Source organism: Podarcis cretensis (assembly GCF_951804945.1).
Source record: "Podarcis cretensis genome assembly, chromosome: 18".
NCBI lineage: Eukaryota > Metazoa > Chordata > Lepidosauria > Squamata > Lacertidae > Podarcis > Podarcis cretensis.
The window spans coordinates 14,182,976-14,197,494 of NC_137188.1; the positions used below are offsets into that span (position 1 = coordinate 14,182,976).

Genomic DNA, 14,519 nt, shown 5'->3' on the forward strand with positions numbered 1-14,519 from the left:
TAATGGGGCCTCCTGCTGCTGCGCCACCGAACAGAACAATTTCTGTTCTCATCCTGAAGCAAAGTTCTTAACCTGAAGCACTATTTCAGGGTTAGCAGAGTCTGTAACCTGAAGCATAAGCAACCTGAAACGTATGTAGCCCAAGGTACCACTGTGCCACCCTATACCCGGGGGTCTCAGGGCGGTTCACAGAATAAAATCAAGATATAAAACCACAAAATATCTAATTTAAAAACAAAACTACAACTCCCACCTGCCCTACACAGCTGGGAGTTGTAGTCCAGAACATCTGGAAGGTGCCCGGTTGGGCAAATCCTGACTCTGCCCTCCTTGCCAGGCTGCCTGGGGGCGGGTTAATTATATGAAAAGAATGCAAGCTATTAACCATAAACCCAACCTGTTGCCCAACCTTCCACATGACCACCCAAAACACTGGACTGCATCCCATCAGCCGAGCATGACTCGGAACCTCCCTGCCACCGTGCGCCCTGGATCCAGAACCGGGTTATTTATTAATTCCGCCTTATCGTGTTATTAACCCCTCAAGACACTCCCGGCTAAACTCAAGGGCCCTCGCTCGTTCCTCTTTGAAACCATTTCCTTTTTTCCAACATAATTTTAATTAAATTTTCTGTTTCAGTTTAAAATGCTCCTTTTTACATCCTTCAGCTGTCAACGACTTCTTCTCTTTCCATTTTACATATCCTAAATCCCTGCATATTTTACAAAAACTATACCATTTGGTATTCCGTTATTGCATCCATCAAAGCATATTTACGCTGTTGAATTTATCTTAATGCTGCCAGCGTTTTCAGCTGTGCAGTTATTTCCCATATATTCAATAAAATCCAGTTTTCTCTAAACGTATGTTCTTCTGGTTCTCTTATTCTGTTATGTTAAGTCTACAAGCTGCACATATTCCGTCAATTTAAGTTGCCATTCTTCTTTGGTTGGGACCTCGCTCCTTTTCCATTTGGCGGCTAACGAAACTCAGGCCGCAGTAGTGGCAGACATAAAATAACCTTTTTTTGTCACCTGGGTCTTCAAAACCATTTCTCCACCGCTAAACCACATTCAGGGAAGCCTCCGGCTTAATGGGTTAACAGTCTTATTACTCATGCACAGTTTGGTTTTCCTGTCTTTCGTTTTGCGGTTTGCGACCTGCGCTAAAATAATCCCTACCCGGCCTATCGTTCAGGAACCCCCATATTTTATATATGGTGCCCTGCATTGTTTTCTTCCAAAATGTTCAGTTTTTTGGGGGTAGACTTTGCCGTGTTCAATGTCTTCTTCCGTAGTTGACCTTTGTAATGTTTTGTTTTGAAACCTTTGCAGTAATATTTTCTTTTCCTGTTCATTAATGTTGCTTCGATTGCATACGTTATAGTTGCTATATTTTTTATCCTGGATTGTAATGGGGTATAAATAATAATTATTACATGTGCTGTCAACAGCTCCGAGTTTTTTTTCTTTAAGATATAAAGCCATATAGAAATGAACTGAATAATAATAATAATATATGGCAGCCTTGGGCCTCCAATCAGAATTAAAAGCTGCTGCCATTGCTATTATTATTATTATTATTATTATTATTATTATTATTTGTACCCCTCCCATCTGGCTGGGTTTCCCCAGCTACTCTGGGCGGCTTCTACAAAGACCAAAGATACACTAATATTGCTAGATAAGACTAGCATAGAATCGCAGAATGGTAGTCAGATGGGACCCTCAGGGGTCATCTACTCCAACCCCGGCAATGCAGGAATCTCAGCTAAAGAATCCCTGGCCATACCACCTCTATTAAAAATAAAAACAATGGAGGAGGCAGCCCACGGCCGAACGGCTCCTAACATTAGGAATAACTTTCGGAGGTCGGAATCCCATTTCTTGCCCTTTGAATCCATTGGTTCAGGTCATCTGAGAACAAGCTTGCTCCATCTTCCCATCCCCCTTCAAGCAGGCCTTGGGCTGATTGACATCCGATGCCCTTTAAGAATGTGTTTTGGGGGGGTCATTCTTGTTTTTGTTTTTATTCTGGTTTTATGTTGTGAACCACCCTGAGACTGGCAGTATACAAGTTTAATAAATCGTAATCAATAATCCCAGTTCCTGCAAACTGCAGGTGGGGAGAGTTGTTGTTGTTGCTGTGCTGAGCTCTTCCTTGCTGGCTTCAAGGTGGGGGCCCTGCAAGAACAGGATGGGACCCCAGAGTCTTCTCTTATGTTCTCTGCAAGGGTAAATCGAAGGGCACCAATTGCCCTTTAACCACCCTCGGTTCGTAGTTCAACCAGTTGGAGCTGGCTTGACCGACTGGGTGCCAGCCATCTGAGGCAGGAGGAGAACCCAGCCTGCAATTGGAGGGGGCGGGAGGGGGGTCACATGCCAGAAAGTGGCCTGAGCACCTCTGGGAACAGAGCAGCCTGAATGGGGCAACTGTGCCCCCGAAGGACCAGGTGTGCAGCCTGGGGGTCATTTTGGACTCACGGCTGTCCATGAAGGCGCAGGTCAGTTCTGTGTCCAGGGCAGCTCCATCTGGGACGCAGGATGAGACCCTCCCTGCCTGCAAACTGTCTGGCCAGAGTGGTGCATGCTCTGGTTATCTCCTTCATGGACTACTGCAATGAGCTCTCCGTGGGGCTCCCTTGGAAGGTGACCCAGAAACTTCAACTAATCCAGAATGCGGCAGCCAGACTGCGGACTGGGAGTGGAGACCATATAACACTGGTCCTGAAAGACCTACATTGGCTCCCAGGACGTTTCCGGGCACAATTCAAAGGGTTGGTGCTGACTTTGAAAGCCCGAAATGGCCTTGGCCCAGTATCCCTGAAGGAGCGTCTCCATCCCGGACACCGGGGTCCATCTCCCAAGGGCCTTCTGCTGGTCACCTCCCTGCGAGAAGTGAGGTTCCAGGGAAGCAGGGAGAAGGCCTTCTCAGTGCTGGCGCCCGCCCTGTGGAACACCCTCCCACAAGATGCCAAGGAAATCAACAACTACCTGACTTTTAGAAGACATCTGAAGGCAGCCCTGTTTAGGGAAGCTTTTAATGTTTGGTGCTTTATTGCCGTTTTAATATTCTGTTGGAAGCCGCCCAGAGTGGCTGGGGAAACCCAGCCAGATAGGCGGGGTATAAATAATTATTATTAGTGTCTCTCCATGGTTTTGGACTCCCAGCCTTCCTTGGAGACTGGCCTTGGGGTCTCTTGCATGCTATACAGGTGTTCTGCAGACCTTTCCCTGTGGACGTTTCCGGCGTCAGGCCGCTCGCCTCCCTAGGACCCTGAGACCCTCCCTGCCCGGGATCCCCTCGGCACCCTCGCTCACACAAAAGAGCCGTTGCTGCTGGTGAATTTCCCCCCTTTCAGCTGTCACCTAGATACCACCACACGCACAGACACACACACACACACAAAAACAGTAACTGGAATCTGGTTGCCAAAAGAAATTACATTCTTCCCGTCGCCAGGAATTCCCATGGGCAAGGTGGGTTTCTTACGGGCAGCCTGGGCGGCAGAGAGCAATAAATTACGACACTCACTTTCTTCCTCTTTGTTAATGGGGGGGGGTGTAGGTGGGGGGCAACGGAATCTTCCGAGACTTCCCTTTCCAGACTGCTCCTTCCATGTGTCAACCCGTTAACTTTTGCTTCAGCATCACCAAAATTGGTTACTTCAAGGCTGGCTTGCTACATGCTCTTTGTGGGGCTTCCCTCGCCGGGTGTTTCGAAAGCCGACAACCCATTTCAATCAGCATTTCATCCATTATTATCTTGTTTGAAGTTTTAAATCACACCCCCCCCAAAAAAATTGATAGTCATTGCTTTGGCTTTCTCATAAACCAGCTTTAAAGGTAAAGGTAAAGGTACCCCTGGCCGGATTATTATTTTTAAAAACTGTATAAACTTTACGAAATCAATCCCCACCCCTGCCCAATTAATTTATTTTTCCCATTGTATCCCCTTTATCTTGCCTCACAAGGAGCTCGAGACGTGTGTGTGTGGCTCTTCCCTCCCCCAGGCTATCCTTGCGACACCCCTGCGTTGTAGGCCTGAGAGGGTCGAGGGTCACCCAGCAAGCTTTGTGCCCAGAGTGGAGATCTGAACCCTGGCCTGGCAGGAACCTCCTGTGCTCTTAACGGCCCCTCCTTGCCCCCTATCTCACTTACAGAGGCCTATCTCTAGCACGGACGGAGATCAAAGGCTGGTGCCGTTTTCTGAAGATCCAGAAAGCCCCGTCGTTCTGCAAGCCCAGTCCAGGGGCACCCAACCCCGAAAGGGGAGCCCGCTTACCCACAGAGGGCCGCTTGAGGGCCCCTTCTGCCTCCCCCACCCCTGCCCCAGCCCTCCAGGACCCACGGCCTGGAAAGTTCCCCCGGCCAGAGGATATCCTCCTCCGTCACCAGCCGTTGGCACCAAGAGCTTGGGAAGCTGACCCCTCGCTGGTTCCTGCGAGCCTGGGAACGCCAAGACGGCTTCTGCATCATCGCACCCTCCCTTCCCGCTTCCTTCCAGGCGGGGGAAGCGCCAGCAGGATGGGGATCCTGCCACCTTAGGTGTGAAGAGAATGAAGGGCTTCCCAGAAGTGTCCCTCGTCCGGAGCAGGGAGCTCCAGAGGCTCCCGTTGCGGCAGAGGCATCTCAAGCTGTCCCTCCACCGGCAGGACACCTGCTTGGCAGGCAGAAGGCGCCAAGGCGTCTCCGGCTAAGCTGCCTCCCACGGAGGGGAGTTCCGCAGTTTAACTCTCCACCGCGCAGAGCCCCACGTCAAAGGGGGCTGCGGGTGCCTTACCGATGCCCCCCAAACCGCCCCGGCCGCACGCACAAAAGAATCACACCATGGCAGCGAGTCAGATTTTGTTTTTAATGTGCGAGTGGCGGCAGGCAGGCTGGCTGGCGATGCATCACTTGGCTCCCTCGCTGGCAGGGCGAAGTACATTTTCCGTGCGGTGGGGGGCAAGCAGAGGCTCATCGCTCCGGCGCAGGGAAGTGGGGGCGATGCAGAGCCCCGACGTTTGAGCGGCCAAGGCACTGCCTCTCCCCCTCGGGGGACGGCGCCTCTCCTGGCCCACCTCCCAAGCTGACTGTGCGCTTGGCAAGCGGCAGGGCGAGGCCCCCCCTGGGGAGCGGCGCCTCTCTCTGCAGGTGATTCACCGCCGCTGCGAGGTGGGGGCGCCTTTGCTCTCGAAATGGGGGAGGTGCCTCCGGCAGCCCTCGTTCCCCCTGCTGTCGCTGCGGCACATGCAGTCTAACCCCAGACGTAAGAACTGTGGCCAACACCCCTCCAAAGTTGTATTTTCCTTTTGGGCTGGGAGGGAGAAAGAAGAGCAGGAGCTGGCGGAGTCCTTACACCTGAATGTTTAGGACCTGGGGCTTTGGGGGGAGAAGAACAAGATAGGAGATTTTCTCACCCTCCCCAACCTGCCCCAACTTGTTGGCCAAGAATCCCCCAGCTCCAGAGTCCTGGTTTTCCTCTACAGGCGGCAGAACTTCATTAGAGGTAAACGAAACCCCAACGGCCTCGTATCCCTCCTTCCAGGCCGTCCCCAAATGGCAGCTAAGCAGTGAAGGTGCACTTTTTTGGGGGGGGGGATGCAGGGAGCTTGACACGATGACAGAATGGTCACCCTCATCCAAACAGGCTTCGTGCAGGTGGAAAGGTAGCAGTCAGGAGGAAGAAGGAAGGTAAGATGTTCCTGTCGGATTCCCCACTGCCCACTGCATGCAACAGAGACCAGGCCTGGTCTGGCAACTCCGCCTCTGCCTGGGGAAACCAGGCTCTCAGAAGCAACCCAGCCCCAGTCCAGCCCCAAACAGCCCCGGCTTGAACCCCCGACTGCACTCAGTGTCTTCAGAGACTCCGTCAGAGAAGTGCCAGGAGCCCCCTTCCAGCGAGTGTCTTCAGAGACTCCGTCAGAGAAGCGCCAGGAGCCCCCTTCCAGCGAGTGTCTTCAGAAACTCAGTCAGAGAAGCGCCAGGAGCCCCCTTCCAGCGAGTGTCTTCAGAGACTCCGTCAGAGAAGCACCAGGAGCCCCCTTCCAGCGAGTGTCTTCAGAGACTCCGTCAGAGAAGCACCAGGAGCCCCCTTCCAGCGAGTGTCTTCAGAGACTCCGTCAGAGAAGCGCCAGGAGGCCCCTTCCAGCGAGTGTCTTCAGAGACTCCGTCAGAGAAGCGCCAGGAGGCCCCTTCCAGCGAGTGTCTTCAGAGACTCCGTCAGAGAAGCGCCAGGAGCCCCCTTCCAGCGAGTGTCTTCAGAGACTCCGTCAGAGAAGCGCCAGGAGCCCCCTTCCAGCGAGTGTCTTCAGAGACTCCGTCAGAGAAGTGCCAGGAGCCCTCTTCCAGCGAGTGTCTTCAGAGACTCCATCAGAGAAGCGCCAGGAGCCCTCTTCCAGCGAGTGTCTTCAGAGACTCCGTCAGAGAAGCGCCAGGAGCCCCCTTCCAGCGAGTGTCTTCAGAGACTCCGTCAGAGAAGCGCCAGGAGGCCCCTTCCAGCGAGTGTCTTCAGAGACTCCGTCAGAGAAGCACCAGGAGCCCCCTTCCAGCGAGTGTCTTCAGAGACTCCGTCAGAGAAGCACCAGGAGCCCCCTTCCAGCGAGTGTCTTCAGAGACTCCGTCAGAGAAGTGCCAGGAGCCCTCTTCCAGCGAGTGTCTTCAGAGACTCCATCAGAGAAGCGCCAGGAGCCCTCTTCCAGCGAGTGTCTTCAGAGACTCCGTCAGAGAAGCGCCAGGAGCCCCCTTCCAGCGAGTGTCTTCAGAGACTCCGTCAGAGAAGCGCCAGGAGGCCCCTTCCAGCGAGTGTCTTCAGAGACTCCGTCAGAGAAGTGCCAGGAGCCCTCTTCCAGCGAGTGTCTTCAGAGACTCCGTCAGAGAAGCGCCAGGAGGCCCCTTCCAGCGAGTGTCTTCAGAGACTCCGTCAGAGAAGCGCCAGGAGCCCCCTTCCAGCGAGTGTCTTCAGAGACTCCGTCAGAGAAGTGCCAGGAGCCCTCTTCCAGCGAGTGTCTTCAGAGACTCCATCAGAGAAGCGCCAGGAGCCCCCTTCCAGCGAGTGTCTTCAGAGACTCCGTCAGAGAAGCGCCAGGAGGCCCCTTCCAGCGAGTGTCTTCAGAGACTCCGTCAGAGAAGCGCCAGGAGCCCCCTTCCAGCGAGTGTCTTCAGAGACTCCGTCAGAGAAGCGCCAGGAGCCCCCTTCCAGCGAGTGTCTTCAGAGACTCCGTCAGAGAAGCGCCAGGAGCCCCCTTCCAGCGAGTGTCTTCAGAGACTCCGTCAGAGAAGCGCCAGGAGCCCCCTTCCAGCGAGTGTCTTCAGAGACTCCGTCAGAGAAGCGCCAGGAGCCCCCTTCCAGCGAGTGTCTTCAGAGACTCCGTCAGAGAAGCGCCAGGAGCCCCCTTCCAGCGAGTGTCTTCAGAGACTCCGTCAGAGAAGCGCCGGGGGGCCTCGGACTTTGTGGGCAACGGCGTGAGGGGAACGGAGGAGTCGCCAGGTTGCCGCCCTGGGCCTGGGGAATCACCTGAGCTTGGGGAAGATGCGGATGAAGAGGATCATGCTGATGAAGATGAAGCAGACGACGATGAGCATCAGCCAGAGGAGCCAGTTGACGGACTTCTTGGCGTGCTGCTCCAGGCGGTCCGACTCGTCCTTCAGCTTCTCAAAGTTGTGGTCGGCCAGCTTGAGCGAGTGGGACAGAGTCTGCGTGGAAACATGGAGTTACAACCTGTGCAACTGGGGGGGGGGGCAGGCAGGGGTATCCACAAGCCATGCTCCCCCCCCCCCCCGTCTGTTGAGTACCGGCCTCACCTGGTTGTCTTGCTTGATCACGTTCTGCGCCACCAGAGTGTTGTTCTTGAGGTTGCGAGCCAGGTGGAGCATCTCCTCGGCCAGCTTCTCCTGGATGCTGTGGTGGTGTTGCAGGACGGCGTCCAGCTCTGCGGCCGACTGCTTCTCGTCCGGGAGGGGGCCCCTGGGGTGTATCAACAGAGAGAGAGAGAGAGAGAGAGAGAGAGCGCCCTCCTTACATTTGTGCTGGGGCTGTGCCACTGGTCACGTCGCTCACCAGGCACACCTACTCCTCCCCCCAACAATCCCAGATGCAGGGGGCCCGGGGCTGGCAGGCCTCAAGGAGCCAGTGGGTCTGGGGGGGGGTGCCTGCTGCAGCCTGCTCTGGCTCCTCTCCCCCAATTGCTTGCCTGGTCCACCTGCCCACCAGCTCTCTCCTTCAAGCTGTACTGCACAGCGCCACCTGCCTGCGACCAAGTGAACAGCAGCGTGATGGCACCCTTACCTTTTTATTATATAGTACAGGGACGTCCAACTCTACTCAGTAGACTGCTATCTACTCACAGGATTAAAAAACTGGCAGTGATTTAATCTACCCATTGTCGTTGGATGCACCTAAGCTGTTGAGCTTTTTTTGGAACTTCTCCTACCTCCCAGTTCAAAGGATAGAAGACCCTTCTTCCAGCCCAAGGCCCACATTGTGCAACTGCCTACCCCCCCCCCCGGCTGGCACACACTTTGTGTTCCTGGCAGAGCAAACCAGGACAGCCCCACCCTCCCCTTCCTGCCCCCCACCAAAACCTGGCCTCCCCAAATAGAACAAAGGACGTCTTCTGAGTCACACCACCCCAGAGCAAAAGCCCCGCGAGACACTCACGTGCGTTTTCTCAGGCTCGTCTCCTCCAGATCTGGGGAAGGAAGGAGGAAAAGGTTTTGTCTGTGTTCATCAGCTGGGGGAGAGGTGCAAAGGAAAGGCCAGAGGCCAGCAGAAGGCGACCTGCAGGCGGACAGGGGTAAAGAGGGAAGGGTGGAGGCACAGCGCCCCAAAAGTAATGGCAGGCAGGCAGGGGAAGGAGCGACAGGGACCCCCAAGAGTTGACAGACGGCCAGAATTAGCGAGCACCCAAAGGATGAGATGATACAGGGTCCTACTCAGAGGAGACCCATTGAAATCAATAGACACGACTGAACTGAGGCCCTTCCGACTCTACAATTCTTCCACCCCGTGAAAACCGGTTTGACGAGCGACAGAACCGCCCCAAACAAACTCGAGGAGGAGGAGAAAGCAGTTCCATCAGAAATAAAAACGGATCTCCCAACCCGGGCAAGTTGATTCCTCAAAAAGACACAAAGGCGCCTTTTGTACGCATGGATCTGAGCAGACACTTACCAGGCAGGCGTGAGGGGTCCTGGCGAAGCAGAAAGATGGGGAGGAAGAGAGAGAGAGGGCGTTCGGTGATAGGGGGGAATTGGGTCGGGGGTATTGGGCCTTTGGAGGCCTCCTGCCTCGCCGTGGGCTGAGGAACTACATTTGCCCAGGAACAGGGAATGTCAGGCTCCATGTGGCCCTCTGAACATCTCTACCCGGCCCCTGCGACACACCCCAGGCCACACCTCTCTCTGGCTCTGCTCGCAGCTGCCTTTAGCTCTTCGGCTTGGTGGACAATCCCTGAATTAAGTGACTTTCCTTCTTCCAAGTTCTCAAACCTCTTAACCCGGCTCAAGGTTCCTTACTAGCCAGATATTTAACTGGGAATCAACCACAACCAGCTCATCCTTTGCAAAGTAAGACTTGCCCCAAAATGGCAACCAGATACAGTTGCACCTTGGATCCCAGGCGCCTTGCGAGTTGGACGTTTTGGCTGCCGGACGCCGCAAACCAGGAAGCGAGCGCTCCGGTTTGTGAACGCTTTTCGGAAGCCGAACATCCAACGCAGCTTCCGACTGAGCGCAGGAAGCTCCTGCAGCCGATCAGAAGCCCTGCCTCAGTTTTCAAACCGTTTCGACTCCCGGAACAGATGTAAGTTCGACAACCGAGGTCCGACTGTATCTGTTTTGCCGACTGCAACCTCGGTTAGGGAGCCATTTGGCACCCAGCTGATGTGGCTAACCCTGGTTTCCGGTGCCTGTGGCACAAAAGGATTCCCCCGCCCTGAACTTGGCCTGTTCCTAAAGACAGACGATGCCACCGGGGGAGACCCCACACGGAAACAAGTGCACACACAGAGAGCCAGAGCCGAGGTGAAGGAAGCAGCGAGCCCAAGAGACTCCCGGGGGAAGCGGGGAGAGGATCCGCCGCCGCCAGCCTCGGCCGGAGAGACATAACTGTACCAAGCAGCTCGTTCCTCATCTCGCCCGTGTAGCGGGCCTTGGTCTGTAGATGCACCGTCTTGGTGGCTGGCGTCCTCTCCTTGGTGGTGGTGGGGGTCTTCCCGGGGGCCAGGAACTGGTTGGCCAGGGCCTTTTCGGAAGACGACGACTGCGGAGGAAAAGAGAGAGAGACCGGGAGGGAGAAAGGGGCTTGCGACTGTGATAGGAATTTTATGGTCTTAGATATATGGTATGTTCATAAGTGTACCAACCGAGCACGTACATAGATCAGCACAGGAAGGCCAACCTGGAACCAAGCAAATGTTTTCTCTGCAAGGTCAAAGTGGGAAAGCCTCCCCATTGTCTTTTCCTTCACAAATCCTGTCTTAAGGGTATGTCTGTGTTTGAATAGGGCGTGAGCCTGTGACCTGGCCCAGGAACTAAGTATTTATCACTACAAAAGACTGGCCAGGCTCCCCAGGCAATCCAATCAAGTAACCTTCCAGATATACAACGACAGGAGAAAAACAACGTTCAAATTTCTGTTTTAAGACCGCCTTTTCTGTGATGTAGGTGTGATGTATCTGAGGGGTGGTCTTAGGTTACACCCCTTCTGTGATGTATGTATGATGTTTCTGGAGGTGGTCTTGATCTACAGGGTGGCAATTTCAAAAGTCTTTATAAGGCCTTGTGGGCCATTTTTCTGGGTCCCTCCTCTCTCCTGCGGGTGAGGGGAGCACCCTGTTGCAACAGATCAATAAAGATCAGGCTTACTAGCTGCTTTGCTTCTCAATATTCTCTGCTTGGCCTCTGTTATTTTCTCCTACCAATAGGGAACCTGTGTAAGGACTCTATATGGGCTCTTGGGTCCCCCATAAGGGAAGAAGGGCAATTTTTGTTTACAACACGACGATGCAGCCCGGCCTTCTGCTGTCGGGGAGAAGGACCACCACGAAGGAAGTCCGCACACCAAGGGCCTTACCAGCTTGTCTGCTTCCAGCAGCCCCTTCAGGAAATCCACCTTGCGGGAATATTCGTTCAGCACCTCGGGAGCAGGTTTGCTGCAAGGGGAACATCGGGACGTTAAGGAAAGCGGCCGGATCAGGCCGGTGCACTGCCTGCCTGAAACCCAATGGTCTGACATGGCAGAAAGCGGTTTCCTCTGTTCCTACATCTGTTTGGCTAAGAGTCTGGAGAAGGCCCTTGAGGTCAACAGTGTGATGCAGTAGCAGCAGAAAAGGTGAGTGCTGTTTCAGGCTGCATCAAGAGAAGTCTAGTGTCTAGATCAAGGGAAGTCTAGATCAAGGGAAGCCATAGTACCGCTCCATTCTGCCTTGGTCAGACCCCACCTGGAGTCCCGAGTTCAGCTCTGGGTACCTCCAGAGGGTATTGACAACCTGGAGGGCGACCAAGACGATCAGGGGTCTGGAGACCCAAGCCTTATGAGGAACGGTTGAAGAAGTTGGGAGTGTTCAGCCTGGAGGAGGCTGAGAGGAGATATCTGAAGGGCTGTGTCGCATGGGAGATGGAGCAAGCTTGTTTCCTCCTGCTCTGGAGGGGAGGACTCGAACCCAGGCCTTCAAGTTCCAAGAAAGGAGAGTCCGACTAAACACCAGGAAGAACTTTCTGAAGGCAAGAGCCATCCGAAAGGGGAAGGGACTCCCTCCGGCCCTCCTTTCGTGGAGATTGGAAGCTTTCGTTGAGATTGCTGCCTTGCAGAATTCTACGGTTCTGAGACCTCTGCAGATCCCGCCAGGGAAAGGAACTCACCTGGAGTGTTTCTTGAGGTCCAAGAGCATCTCTTCCAGAGCCGAGACGTACTGGGAATGCAAGAGAGGGAACTGGCGTGAGCATCACTGGGCCAGAGCCGCCTTCAAGCGAAGGAGCATTCGGTTTGGAGATGCCACAGAAACCCGCCTTCAAGTAACCTATTTAGGGCATTCGAAAGGGGCTTTTCGTTGCTGCACTTCTTCACAGAGAAGTAAGGATGAAAATGTACAAATGATAAAAGAAAATGTACAAATGATAAAGAAAAAATCAGGTAACCACGAGTTTGGAGGGAAGGAGGTTGACATTTCAATTGAATCAATATCATTGAAAAATGTTATTGTATTTTAATAATATACAGTGGTACCTTGGGTTAAGTACTTAATTCGTTCTGGAGGGCCGTTCTTAACCTGAAACTGTTCTTAACCTGAAGACCACTTTAGCTAATGGGGCCTCCTGCTGCCGCTGCACCGCCGGAGCATGATTTCTGTTCTCATCCTAAAGCAATGTTCTTAACCCGAGGTACTATTTCTGGGTTAGCGGAGTCTGTAACCTGAAGCGTATGTAACCTGAAGCGTCTGCAACCCGAGGTACCACTGTAAAATGGAAATTTAATAAATTTTGTATTTTTTTAAAAAAAAAAAATTGGAAGAATTTTGTTTTATTTCAAAATTTAACTGGGATAATTGTGTGATTTATTTTGTAAAACCAAAAAATATTTTAAAAAATCAAAGGGGGGAGGTGAATCAGGCCAAAGGGGGCCCATCTGGTCCAGCCCTCCTGTCCTCCCAGTGGCTGGCTACATGCACCAGTTTGACAACTGGAAGCAGGTCTTGACTGTAGCAGCAGCAATTCTCCCCGCTCACAATTCCTAGCAGGGCATTATGACTTAAAGAGACGTTCCGTGCCTCCGACGGCTGAGGGAGACCACGAGGGCACAGCAACCCTCTGGCTCTGAACGGACCCATGACGTGGCAGCTTGATAGCAGGGGGGGGCGGGAGGGGGGCAGAGAGGCGCGCCCTGTCATGGTCCTCCCAAGGCAAAGCTGGAGCGGAGCCCCCTTAGGCCGAGGGCGACACCCAGTGGCGACCGGGTGACAGGTGGCAGGACATTCCATGAGATCGCCTTGCACGGCCGGAAGGTTGCCGGCGCTCCAAAAACCTTCTGAAATTACAACCTTGTGGTTAGGGGCGCCACCAAGACCCCCCCAAGCATTAAAAAGAAATTTAAAAATGGAAAAGTAATGCTGGTGGTCAACAAAAGAGGTTTAAAGACTGTCTCAAGGCAAATCTTAAAAAATGGAGTATAAGCACCGACAACTAGGGAACAGTTGCCTGCGAGTGCTACATTTTTGCTACAATATGACCTCGGAGATTTTCCTTGCGTTTTCAGATTCCCTGCATCTGTTACACGGATGTAAGAACTTCAAAATATCAGCTGGAGCCATGTGGGAAATGGTGGTTAAGGGGGCAGAACCATTAGTTTAATGTCCCTGCTGAGAAATAACAGAAGACACAAATTTTCCCAGCTGGGTGACAAGGTCTCTGCCAAGGGATATCGATTTTGAATTTTTCTTAAGTGGACCTGCTGTTATTTTTTTGCATGACATTTAACTGTTGCCGAAGCTATTTGTTTACTTATTTTGCACATCGATCCTGAGATGTGTGTGGAAGAAGAAGAATAATAAAATTAGTAGCAAATAAACAAACAAAAAAGGACCCTTTTGAACTGCATCAACCAGGGGACCAAGCTGGGTGAACCTGGGCCAGTGCAAACATTCACAACGGTTTCAAACATCACCACCCATTGGAAACCAAATTGGGGGGAGCTGTCTGAAGGCTCTCGGGGCCTTTTATGCAAACTCTGCTTTTAAATTTGCGCTGTGGCATTTCCCCACTCCTTTCACATATTTCTGTTGCCTTTGATCTTGTGCCTTTACGTTTTAATTAGTACTTAATTTTTTTTTTTTAAAAAAATACTCATTGCTAAGCTGCTCCATGAACTGAGCAACGGGGCAGCATAAAAATTAGTAAATAACAAAGCACAACTGCTGATAATAATTGCAAAGACTGTTTGCAAATAATGCGCATCCACTTGTACATTTACACTGAGCCATTGAAGTGATCTTCAGACGTCTTGGATTTGAAGTTGTTTCTAATAAAGGAAAGATTTTTTAATTCTTCTAACAAGCGGAAGTATTTTTAATCGTTATTTTTAATTCTTATACTTATGAGAACATATGAAATGGCCTATTTATTTTTTTCTGATACTAGACCCCTGCGACGCAGGCAGGCGGCCCACAGATGCTGCTCTTTGCAGGACAAGCTGCCCCTGCCGGATGCCGGCCTGCCAAAGGGGGCGGCTCCCCGTTCCCATAGCAACCCCGCCGTGCATTGTGGGTCCCCGCCCCTCCGCCGCCGCCGCCGCCGCCGCGCACGGACCTTCTCCAGGCGCCACTCGTCCGGCCCGCGCCGCTCGGCCGCCAGCGCCTCGCAGCGGCTCAGCAGCCGGACCAGCTTCAGCTCCGCGCGGGGAACCGGCATCACCGCCGCCGCCATGGCTGGGTCAGAGCCGGAAACGACAACTTCCGGGTCAGGGCAATCACATCCGTCCTCTCTGGGAATCGGCGTTTCTGTGGTTTCCTCCATTTCCGGCGGGGCTGGGTGGCGCAAGCGCA

General features: G+C 53.1%; 1 protein-coding gene across 1 annotated transcript; it reads right to left on the reverse strand.

The window, feature by feature from the left end:
- Nucleotides 1-7,391: 7,391 nt before the first annotated feature.
- USE1 (unconventional SNARE in the ER 1) lies at nucleotides 7,392-14,490 on the reverse strand (the record flags this gene model as incomplete). Its single annotated transcript, XM_079960908.1, has 7 exons — nucleotides 7,392-7,677; nucleotides 7,786-7,948; nucleotides 8,642-8,672; nucleotides 10,096-10,243; nucleotides 11,057-11,135; nucleotides 11,845-11,894; nucleotides 14,284-14,490. The coding sequence occupies 7 exons, from the start codon at nucleotides 14,488-14,490 to the stop codon at nucleotides 7,495-7,497; spliced, it is 861 nt and encodes a 286-aa protein (XP_079817034.1). The 3' UTR covers nucleotides 7,392-7,494.
- Nucleotides 14,491-14,519: the final 29 nt, after the last annotated feature.